The following is a 12,568-nucleotide window of genomic DNA, read 5'->3' as shown; positions in this document are numbered from 1 at the left end:
TTTATCCTTTTTCACTCAACTTTTTCCAATGTGCGTTTTTAAGGGGGTGCACGCCAAGGAAGACTGAAAAAAACATATGTTTTCTTCAAAAGCAAAATCAATGAAAATGAAGACACCGCAGGAGTTAAGTGAGCAGACTGAATAACTCATCAAACCACTACACTCATACTAATGCGCCCACACACACGAGGATTTTTAAATTCTCACAGAACATACAACTGAGTTGATTCATACCTCTAGCCTCAGAGAAACTCAGAAAAAAATAGACAGGGGTTTTAAACTCTATCTGCCCACTATTAATCACAAGTTGGATCTAACAGAAGGGACTATTATATGATGGATAATTAAATACTAAAAGGTCAAAGCAAATACCAAGTTTAAAAATTCTATAATTTTCCAAAGTAAATTCAAAAAACATCCAAGGGTAAGCTTTCCCTTTCTCCAATTACACCCTCTCTACCAGTTTATCACATCCCACCAAAGAATTCGATTTTTTCCACATGTGAGTCCCACAAGAATGAATTAAATAAGCAGGCAGAGCCTAATCTTATAGCTTCTATAGAAGCTATAGATATGCCTAATTCCTTTTTCTAGATTTTCCTCTAACATCGAAGTTTCGAATAACTTCTATTACAATTATCACTCAAAATGCCCTTAACCACCCAACAGTATTTGAAAAGTGAACTTCTAGCAGACGAGAGTACAAGCACATCTCATCCGAGCCAGGTTCCGGAACGCACTGGACGTTCCTCAGCTGCAGGACACAGCAGGGAGAAGCTGCCGCAGACAGTGGCACATTTCCACCCGCCCACTCACTCCAAACCCGCTCCCGTGTTTCCCATTATTTCCCAAATGTAAGGTTGGCAGACTGCTGGTACACGATAAGGGTTCTGATTGGCTCATGAACTCACCTATATTCACCCAAAGGTGGACTGATTTACAAACTGTGTGACTTTGACATTTAAAACTTCCACCACCGTGACCATTTCTGAATGAAGCATTTTCCGCACACATGCATCACCTCAGGTACCCCACCATTGGACTTAAGTACTTAGGTTTCTCTCCTTTCAAGATTATTTTTCACTCACTTTATCCCTGATACTTAGTGATCACTGGTTTTTTTTCCCATCTTATCATATGTAGTTTTAATTATAGTGTTGCTTTTTATCAAATATTTTGAGTGTGCATAAAAGTACAGAGAATAACATCAACATAATGAACACCCATGTACCAGCTTATCAAAAGCTTAACATTTTGCCACATTTACTTCAGACCTTTTTGCAGAAGTTTGTTACAGTTGACATCTACTGGGTACCACTTTCCCATCTCCTTCCCTCCCCAGAGACAGCCACTCATCTGGTTTTAACACGCCCATGTATTTTATAACATTTTTTAACACATATTAATTATGGATATGCGTATCATTTTGCATATTTTTAATTATATGAATGGCAACAAATTCCGCAACTTGCTTTTTCATTCGACGTTGCATTCACTTTAACTGCTGCACAGAATTCCACTGTATGAATATACCATGATTTATTTATCCATTCCCCTACTGATGGACATTTAGGTTGTTTCAGTTTTGTACTCTTATGAGCGACGCTACAGAGAAGCCTGGCACGCATCTTCTCGGGTACACGTTTGAGTTGGGCGGGGGCTGTAGAGCGCGCATCTTCACCTTGCCAATTGCTCTCCAGAGTGATGGCACCAATTTACACTTCTCCAGCCGAGTATGAAAGTTTCCTTTGTCCCGCATCCTCTCAAACACTTGAATAATGAGTTTATTTAAATTTTTGCCAATGTGATAGGTATGAAAGAGACTTGTAGTTTTTAACCTGCATGTCCCGTAAAGATGATCGTATTTATTGACTATTTAGACCATTAATTATTTTTCCAGCTTTCACACTGCCCTTTGATTCTACCACCATCTTCCCACAGTGATTAACAGTAGAAACTCTACATCCGGGCCACCTGGGTTTGAAGACTGGCTTTATCACACCCACCTACTGTTCGATGACACTTTGTTTGACCTCCCCATTCCTATTTCCTCAGCAATGGAGAGCAGCACCTACCTCACAAGGTTATGAGGTTTTTGTGAGTTAATATGCATGAAGTGCCAGGAAACTGGGATGCTTTAGCCCCGTCTATTCCAGAGATGCTCAGCCAGAGTCCCATGACAGCTCTACCAACCCTCAGATGTAAGAGCACCAAAAGACCTCAACCCTGGTGACTCAACTAAAGGACATGTGTCCTCCTGTGTCAGTGGCACTCCTGAATTACAGGCAACGTGTTATTTTCTGAAGCCACATCATTTACTCTCTTGGTCGGGAGTTATATGTGCTGTGGTCTCAGAAAACATTATCCCTATGATACTAAGAAAGTCATATAAACCATGTGTGAGAAGGTGGGAAACACCAGAAAAACCAGGGTGACATAAGGCTTCTGACAGTGATAGGTATCCTAAACATCCTGGTGACTGCCTACGAAGGAAATGCTGCTGACCTGCTTCTACTGAAAACCTCAGTGGTGCTGAACCACAAGCAAGACCGTCAAGAAGGAAGTACAAGGATAGATGCACAACACTGCCCTTGACCTTCATTTCACCGGGCTAGCTGGCTTCTGTATTTCTACCTGGATACATATCCTTTGCAGCAGAGTTTTAGAAGGATCCTCCTTCAGTGTCTAGCATTCAACACTCACGAGAGCGCAGAAACACCCTGGTTTGCCTTAGCTCTTGGAGCGCCCCTATGCAGAATGAATGACCTTCTGCCCACTCGAGGTTTCAGACAGGCGCCTCGACTTTCGCAAGCGGCCAACCTACTCAGGTTGAAAGCACAGATTCACCTTCAAACAGCATAAGATATATCTGCAATTCTGGACCTAGCGAGGCAATAACCTAAAGACATTTGCAGCTCATTCCTTGCGAGAACCAGGCGAGGACAGTGGTACTGGTGGGAGACTGTCAAGCCCATCCATTCCTCTAGTCTAGACAGCCTCGGTTATCCACGGCTTAAGCCATCTAAAAGCTGCATAACGTTAATACAGTGGTATTCTCCGAGGTGTTGGATTACTGGTGGTTTTTATTTTCTTCTCTTTTAAACTCTTGTATTTTCCAAATTTTCTACCATGGGAATGCTTTCTGTTTATGATAAAAGAAAAACATAAAAAATGTTACTTTTCAAAGCTACAAACTTGGAACATACCATCTTCCCCATCCCCACCCTCCCACATCCCAACACTGTTTTCAACGAAAAACAACTGACATTACACTATCTACTATCATGACATGTCACGAAAAAAATTATTTGTGAAACCCTGTCAGGGAGATTTTTGCTATGAACAGGAGTGCTGCTGAGGTTCTCCTTTACTCCCTCCATCCCTCAAATCTTATCACCTGAAAGCCATTTAAGAAATTTCTTCCAGAACTAAACACCAGGAAAACAGTTTTACCTGAGCAACTGGTGTCCTCTTTCTTCATGGACAGAATCATATAATTTCTCAGGTTTTCTCTTTTTATTTTGGGCAACAGAAAGGTCAGACGCAAATATGGATTATAATTAATAACTAAGCAGGACCTCAGGCCTCTGCTCCTTTCTTCTGAGAATCTCAGGGTCTACCCTGGTTCTTTTAGTTGTTTTGTTTTGACTATTCTATAACTGAGTGGATGTACACTTGAAGCCACCCTAAACCCTTCTTACAGTAAGGCAGGACATAAATTAGGTATGATAGTCTATGCTGCTCAACATTAATGCTTATAATTTATGCCTAAGGATTTTAAACTGAGGGACAACAAAATCATGGTACAGTGGCAACAATCTTTCTCAACTAATAAGTAAAAACTCAGTTCAACATAAGGAACTAAGAATTATGATTTCACTCATAATTAAACCATTAAATTTTTCTTTCATTTATGAAGGACATTTACTTAATTATTTCATACCAGGATAAACAGATGTAACAAATACAGCAAAAATTCTTCTTCCAGAACTACATAATTGAGCAAAAGGAGGTAATATATTATAGGTGTTAGAAACACAGACTTTAACATCGTCAGATAAGACTCTGTGTTCAAAATGCTGGTATCACTACTCACTACTGGTACGAGTCTGTCCAAATGTAAACGTGGAGAATAACATGTACCTATTAAAAGTGCTGGGAGAATTACACGGCATATGTAAAGTACTTAAAATACTGCTCCACTCAATCAGAATAGCTGCTGCTGTCACTGTTGTTATTACACACATAGCTTAGAGCCCTCTTTTAACCATTAAACTATTTCTGCCAAAGAACTACTGAAGGATTTTCTTGCATACCTGCAAAACAGAAATATTTCTCAAAAACAGGTAGTTAGCGTAATAGTTCAATGATGAGGGGACTCTAACCAACTGACCTGAACTGTCCAGTGCGAAGAAAACAAAGAGCTCGGTTACCATAAAGAAGATGATTTTCAGGACTTTAAAAGAAATAATGTTTAGTCAGTAAAGCACATTACATATGAAACTAACAAAAAGTATATAGAAAAGACATAAGGCATGAAAATTTTTCAAAACCTTTACATTTGTGTGGCAGAGCAGAAAGAATGTAGGATTTGAAGTCCTAGCTGGCTAAGTCCTAGTTTCTTCACTTTTTACCTGAGTATTTTTTTTGCAATCCTCCTCAACTTCCCTGTATTCAAAATGAACATGGTTCCACTTTTTCAGACTAGCTCACAGAGCTGTGGTGAGAATCAAATGAGATACATTAAAAAGCTAGCAAACTACGAGTTCGCCCTAACTGTAGAGGACAGGATTGCTCACATAGTCAGCACTGCGCCACCTACACAAAGAACCTGGAAGTCTGTAGACTGCAACAGTAATTTTACAGCTTCATTTCACGTTTTGCTCTCATTTTGTCTGACTATGTGTGGTGGAACTTACTTCTCCTTTCTTCCATCTCCTCCTCAGAAGAACAGGCTGCAGCCTTTCAAATGTGTCATGCTACCTTGATTCACTCATTCCCTGCGGAGACTGCAAAGGAGTAGCTGTCTACAGCACCCCCAATAAGGCTGCTACCATATTGGAGGTCCAGCTAAGATGTCGCAGGAGCCAAGTGTGAGGCACATTTGCAGGAATGCTATCAAATTCTACCAGCCGAGCAAATAGGAGGTAGAGAGAACATGTGCATTCTCAATAATTCCAACTGTTACTCTTTTAGAAAGTAAAAACCCGAATGGATGACGTCTTCATTATTAGTAACTAACCCTTTCTGATCAGTTAATAACGTGGAAGAAACTTGTTGAAGGCAAAATGAAAACAAGAAAGAACAGAGGAATCTGTACTAGAAAGCTTGAAAGAAAACAGGGCAGGGCAGAACTATATATTCACAATCTGGCCTGACTTGCTTCAGTTATACTATTCGATTGAGTTCATATACTCAGACCATCTCTAATGCTTCTAATGCCTAACAGTAAGAAAATCTGTCTGCATAGCAAGTAAAGATGCTCTTCAATTCCTCATCTTGCTTTTATGTCTCCTGACTACATTCTAACTTGATCTGCCACATAAAAAGGATCTCATTGTTCTGTTTAGCTCTTACCTATATTCAATGGCTCTGGTGTAATAGAGAATAGCTACATCAAATCTTTCTTTGGAAAACTCTTCATTTCCTTTTATTTTCATTAGTTCTCCTTGCTGAGAAACCAAGGTGAAAGAAGACCCATCAATTAACTGCAAAGACAATCAAGAACCCCTATACCTAGGAAAAATAAACCTGGGTTTCTATCTTTGATATCAGAAATAACCCAGGGGATTATTTATGTAAAAAATGAGAATATAATACTTAATATTTTGGTATATGTAAAGTGTCTCTAATAACTCAATGTTAACTTTGTTAAAGGAACATTAAAAACTAAACAAAATCATCACATTATAAATAACTGCTAACAGCTGACCCCCTGCCTACAGTTCTTGGCAGGCCCACTTTTATATATACCTTATTAGGTCTGCTCTGCCATATGGTAGGGAGAAAAATGCAAGATAGAATTTTAATTTTAGTTTAGAAAATACTATATTATTCAATACACCTGAATGCTTACAATATATCAATCAATAACACGAATAGGCAAGTTTAGATTAATTGCCAAAAAGAACAAGGCCAGTTAACAAGAAAATCAAAAGGAAATCAAAGATGCTCCAGATATAACTGAAACTTTTCACTTCAAACACTCAAAGTTTCAAAATAAATAAATTAAATAAAATAAACTGGATCATCTGAATGGCTTTAGAGAACATTAAATAGAACATTAAATGTTTTCCTAAATCCTTTGTTAAAAATTTAGTTACAATCATATTTCTTATGAGTGAATTGTATGGCATGTGAATTACATCTCAATAAAGCTGTTACCAAAGAAAATATTTACTCAACTAATTAAAAGCCTTTTAGTTTAAAAAAAAACAAAGTTTAATTTTTTATTAACTCTTTAAAACCTATAACATTAGAAAATTCTCATCAAGATGCTATTTCCTTTCCAAAAAAATTCAATCAGAATTTATTAAACTTTTCCCTCAAACACATTATTGAACTTTACAGTAATTCCTTATGTGTTGTCAGTTTTACTGAACTTTCTTTGAGTGTTAATAAAAGTTCTAACACATAAATCTTAAAATATATTTACAAGTAAATATTTATTCTCACCTCTATACACTCCGCACAACTTTGACTTTTAAATTCTTCAAGCATATTGCAGTTTTCTGTTACAACTTTAGTTATGTGATATTTGTCTAAATTTTATTTTTAGGAGAGAGTGAGAGAACATTTATTTAAAAAAAATTTGTGGTGTTAATGTTCTAATTCTTAGGTTAGGTGAGTCCATAAAGTTCATTATAGTATACTTTCTAAATAACATGTTTTTGTAATCTTTTACATGTATCAATATATTTAAAAATAAACAACTGATAACATTAGATTCATCGCTTGCCATGAATCTAATCAGTTTTATTTCTAGCATTAATAAACGAGTGTTTTTTAACATTAGTTCTAACTGTCGTTACAACAAATGCTCTATCACAATACATTCCAAGTGGACTTCATAATGATTCGAGTCAATTCAACAAACATATCTGAGCACCTATGGTGTGTACCTGGCACAATGTTCATAAAAATGCCTGAAAAAAAAAACCTGTCCTATAAAACTACTTTCTAAAATGTATTTAATATAACAAATGAAGAATTCAAAATGTCTTAATTCAACAATGGACTCTCATGAATGAAATGTTAAAATGAGACTTTATTTGAAACACGATGCTTATGTGAATTTAATACGCTAATTAAAATGCTGTAGATAATAATCAAAACTTATGTTAAAAGTTTACCAGACTTCATCTTCTGTATTTAGGCTATACTATAATAAAGATTTTTCTAAAGTGGTAAATAATAACAATTTTATTGCAATAAAAACATAGTTATGCCTCTAGACAAACACATTCATTTCAAGGGTGAAAGGAGTGCCTAAAATTTATGATTCAAGGACAGACTTGGGAAAGTAACCAAATAAAGTAATACAAAGGGAAAGAGCAAGGTTATAGGATGAAAATCTGGGCTTTGAGATCGAAGGAACCTGACTTCCCATCTAGGTTCTATTACTTGCTAGACTGCAGAAATAACCCCTCAAAGCCTCAGCTTGCTCATTTCCCAAATAGAAAACAACAGCCACCTTGCAGGGTTATTATAAAGGAGAACAGAGAGGGGCAAAAACGAGCCCACCTGGGTGCCTGATACACGATATTGCTCCTCTACTTCTACCACAAAATCTAGCCTATAATTAAAGGCCTCCAGAACAGAGAACCACCTTAATACAGCCCAGTGTCTAATAAACCTATCAGAAGAACCTGTCTTCATGTTTAAGCTTAATTTCTCTCTAACGCTTGGGTCAATATAGTACAAAATTTGCCCTCTTTCTCACTGGAGATGGCAAATTATCAGTCATCATCTACTAAAAAGCCAAATATGCCATTTCAAGATTCCTATAACAATACCATAAGAACATCACTGACATTCAAATACTTTACCAAAAAGTATTCCACAAAAATATATATATAAGGCAGTTTCAACATACATAAAAATAAGAGTCATTTGGAAAATTATAACCTTAACTCTATTACTTATTTCTTCTATGACTGAGAATACATGAGCCCAGTCGTGGTTGCTTTCTCTGGTAAAATTTGTAAAAGTATGTCACAGAAATCATTAAGACAGGAAATACAGAATATAAAACTAACTACGAGGTTAAAGTTCTCTTATGCGAGCGTTTCTTTTACAAGAGGAAAACATTTTTTTTAATCCTAAGATAAATAAGAAATCACATAATTACATATTCCATTTTCCCAAATAATACCTTTAAAAACTGAGTCAAGTATTTAAAGCATTTATACTTACATTCAGTAAAAAAAATACTTAACAATGACCAACAATTGTCGACTGCTCCTAACTTAGGGAGAATTGTTACATCGCCTGTGTATTTCACCCAATTCAAAGCTTCTTCCATTGCCAAGATTTTCTGTTTCAAAAAGAGAGATGCAGAATATGATTTGGGCATTAATTATAAAAGTACATGTAGCATTATCGATTTATACAGTATTTCAGATTTTTAATACAAATCTTATACAACCACCTATTTTTATTACTTTAGCACAGAATCCAGAATAGCTGGATCCCAACATACAAGTTAACAGATACCATGGACTCGTGTATGTTGCATCTTCAGGTCACCCTGGGCTACCCTCAGAGCTCAATAAGCTCCTACATGTTATAGACCTGGAAGCTGAGGTCTACAACCTGGCCAGAGGCAGCCCTAGACAGCAGAAGAGTACAATAATACTAGGTGAACATGGGGTCTCAGATCTCATCTAAACTAGGACTTCTCTCCCGACCCCCAGATTAAAGGTATAGGTTAAGGTTCACTAAAGGGACTATGTATTTTAAATGGTCTGTGGCACACAGAAAAATAAAGAGATAACAAGTGGAGGGCGTGGCTGGGCAGATAAGTGAGCACGCGATGCAAAGATCTTCACGAAGGGTCGAGAGTTTACAGAAACTTTATTTGTACTTCTAGTGTCCGAAATGACTTCAGAAATTAAATAGTAGAGTTAACAATGCTGGTGCCAGGCTTAAGGGAAACATGCAGAAATTTATGTTACCAATAGCATTAAAAATTGGTTTATCATTGTATCTGGAGATTGTTTAGTAATTATATATCAAAACATGTTCATACTGGGACTTAATTTCATTTGGGAGAACATACGTCAGGTAAGTAAATAATCTAAAATTGAAAAAAGAATCAACTAATAAAAGAGGCTCAAACTACATTACATATATGGAGGAAAAATGAAAATGATACAAACTCCCAAAACAAGGAGAGTGCTTAAGCAAAATACAGAAATCGATACTACCGAAGACTGTATGTAAAGCACTGACAATGTGGACCCGGCACGTGAGCAATGAGCAGTGAGATGCCTGCCATTCACTCATAGTGGCTGTGCTGGGCTCCTGAGTTTAACACTTACATTTTCTATTTTATAACCAATTCTCAGCAAGCCTCCGATAAAGAATGAATCATTCTGCAAAACAAAACAAAACAAGAACACATTTTTCTCCTTATTCAGTCAATTATATTTGAATTTTCCAGTGCACATGAAAATCCTGCATTTTAGGAATACATATATACATAGCAGTCTACTTCCTACAGGCACTTTCATGCCAAATTTACCTCTTACTGACCCTAAAACAAGAATCTAGAAATACTTACATTGGATTCTAATGACAAAATGACTTAGTGTAACTTCCAGATGTATGAATTTTAAACTTAATTATACCTAGATTTTTTTATAAAAATATATTGGCTAATACAAGTTACTGGCCAAGGATTACCACTAGGAAATAAACATCAGAATGCCCTTTCTAAATTTAAGTTTGCAATGAGAATAATACCAAGAAAAACACTTGGCTCCATAATCAACTGAAATAAGAAAAAGTATCAAATAGCTTTCAAGGAAAATAAAAACCTTCAGTGTAGTGAAGGGAGCCTCCTCAAATACGACATGATAAAGATTACCCCATAGAAAAAATATTTGTTGTAGTGCTGGGGACAGCGACATGATTTTATGTTCCGAGATAGAACCCATCACTTTCAGAACCTGTGACAAAGGCTTCTGCAAACCAGGAGCACACTTTCGTTTGTGACAAATCCTAATTTCTATCTTTTAATGACAATAAGCAGTGCTGGTTCTCATCATATCATATCAGAACCAAGAAAACAGTCATCTACCTGATCTCTCAAATACAGAGCACAAAATCATGGACAGCGGAATAATCTTACATTACCCCAAACTAAAACCATTACCTGTTAATCGTCACAACTTAGTAATACGGGCCTGACACCATGTACTTATTTATAATCTTTAAATAAGAGGGGGGGCAGCCATATTCTATCACTTACCACAACTTTCTTTGCCAAATCCACAATATCTTCCATTAGCTCAAGATGTTGTAACTTCTTCAAACTTATCTCACAAGAATGAGAATTGCTTAAAGACAAATTTATTTTTTAAAAGATTAGGTTCTCATATGTAAAAATTCATTGAACTTCATACTTAACATGTTACACCTCAATTTATAACTATTTGAAAAATAAGTTTTCTGTTTCTGTACTCCACGTAACAGTAAGTTGTTTAAGTGGATAAAAATACTATACCTTTTCCTTTCTTCTGTACTACAATGCTGACATTTATGAACATTCATTTTGCCTTTCTCAGTTTGAAATTTACTAATTCTCTTCAGAAATTCATTTGTTATATATAATATTACCATAATGATTCATTCCTATCTGAATCCCAAGTATTAACTTTTTCTGCTCATTCAACAGCCAAGGAGAGCAAGCCTTTCGTTGTACCTGGGATCCCTCAGTATGGGCTTACCACTGTCCGTACAAAATGAGAAACACGTAACAACTTACGTGGCCTCCACGCAGGGATGCAACCGTGATATCATCGAACTATGCTGATGTTGAAACAGAAGTGGCCAGAAGATGTATATTTTAATGGCATCACAGTAATCTCGCAGGACAGAAATTGGCTTACTACACCACATATTGCAGATGTCAAATTCTTAATTTAAAAAAAAGTTTTAAATTAATATTTTGTGCCTCATTTTAGAACGAATCAACAGTTAATACAAAAAAAAGCAAAAATGGATAAAAGGTAAGAAATGAATAGATGAAATATTTTAACCTGTTAGATATTAAGAATATTTCAGAGTTAGGTAAAATGTTATTTTAAAAAAGAAAGGTTTTGGTTTCTAGTGAAAAAGTATAGGAAGAATAAACTTTTAAGAGGTATATAAGTTGCTATGTTGATGTGAATAAATGAACTTCCCCTGATACAGTCTTTCAACAAATTAAAATTAAAATACCAATGTACTCACCTAAATTCCTCTCACTTCGGGCATAATCTTTATATTGCCGACCCTAAAAAGAAAAAAATATATATTTGATTCATCTGGTAAGATGCAAAAGTACAGTTCTTGATTCTTAATGTAAGGATTATTAGTGTCTTGGGCTCTCCCTGAGAGCTTTTCTAATCGTCTGTCATCGGTCATTCTGTGACACTGCACATTCTTGTGGTTGAGGGACTGCTCACTTCCCCTCCTGAAATCACCTCTGCAGCAGCATGAATACCTCCCTACAAAATCTCACACAACACTAAACATCTTTACTCGGACAGCTCTAAGTTAAACACCTTTAAGAAATCTTAGGGTGAAAACATGAAGGGATTAAGAAATACAAACTGGCAGTTACAAAGAGTCCCATGGATGTGAAATACAGCACAGAAATTACAGTCGACGATATTGCAATAACTACGTATGGTGTCAGGTGGGTACTAGACTAATGCGGGGGCTCACTTCCTAAGTTACATAAATGTGTAACTACTATGCTAGACACCTGAAACAAATATAAAAGAATACTGAATTTCAACTGTAACTGAAAAATAATTTTTTTTAAGAAGTAAATCTTAAAAATTCTCATCACAAGAAAAAAACGGCAACTGCGTGATAATGGATATTAATTAGTAATGGATGTTATCTAGACTTTTTATGGTGATTTCACAATATACATATATTGAATTATGTTGTACACCTGAAACTATGTTATATGTTAATTATACCTCAATTTAAAAAAACCTTTAAAAAGACAGATAAAATATAAAAACCAAAAAGTTAACAAATCTACTTACCACCCCATCACAATAAAGTTGAGTCACACGAACATAATCATCGGATACAAATTCAGGAGCAAAGACACAATCGTCCACATACGGGTAATCTTCCAACAAGGCATAATCGTCTACAATGAAATCTCCCAGGGCAAAGTCGTCCATGGTACACCATGCTAAAGAAACAGCACAAACCTGAATCGGTAATCAAATCACCTAAGATTCTCTGAGAAGCAGCTCTCCTGGCTTCTCTAGCATTTTAGAAAAACATTTGGAATTTGTGCCCCAAGGAAATAATTCCAAAAGGAACACTGAGCTCTGAA

The 12,568-nt window shown here is 36.1% G+C and overlaps 1 protein-coding gene across 19 annotated transcripts in view; it reads right to left on the bottom strand.

Moving 5' to 3' along the window:
• TTC3 (tetratricopeptide repeat domain 3) overlaps window positions 1-12,568 on the bottom strand; it is a 102,021-nt gene that overhangs the window by 78,527 nt on the left and 10,926 nt on the right. For 9 of the 19 annotated variants that reach the window (XM_039857731.1, XM_039857732.1, XM_039857733.1 and 6 more), the window contains exons 2-10: window positions 12,267-12,421; window positions 11,458-11,500; window positions 10,991-11,141; window positions 10,475-10,562; window positions 9,543-9,596; window positions 8,416-8,536; window positions 6,676-6,761; window positions 5,578-5,672; window positions 4,394-4,456 (exon numbers count right to left, since the gene is read on the bottom strand). The exons of 5 other annotated variants lie outside the window; for them this stretch is intronic. In XM_039857731.1, coding sequence (XP_039713665.1) covers window positions 4,394-4,456; window positions 5,578-5,672; window positions 6,676-6,761; window positions 8,416-8,536; window positions 9,543-9,596; window positions 10,475-10,562; window positions 10,991-11,141; window positions 11,458-11,500; window positions 12,267-12,410 — 845 coding nt within the window. In that variant the 5' untranslated portion in view covers window positions 12,411-12,421. Of the gene's footprint in view, window positions 1-4,393; window positions 4,457-5,577; window positions 5,673-6,675; window positions 6,762-8,415; window positions 8,537-9,542; window positions 9,597-10,474; window positions 10,563-10,990; window positions 11,142-11,457; window positions 11,501-12,266; window positions 12,422-12,568 lie in introns of those variants that run through there. 5 more of the 19 variants (XM_039857738.1, XM_039857745.1, XM_039857741.1 and 2 more) reach the window with 3 other exon arrangements.

The sequence above is a fragment of the Pteropus medius genome, unplaced genomic scaffold (genome assembly GCF_902729225.1).
Source record: "Pteropus medius unplaced genomic scaffold, Ma_sr-lr_union100, whole genome shotgun sequence".
Lineage (NCBI taxonomy): Eukaryota > Metazoa > Chordata > Mammalia > Chiroptera > Pteropodidae > Pteropus > Pteropus medius.
This window is presented reverse-complemented; position numbering and strand designations above follow the sequence as displayed.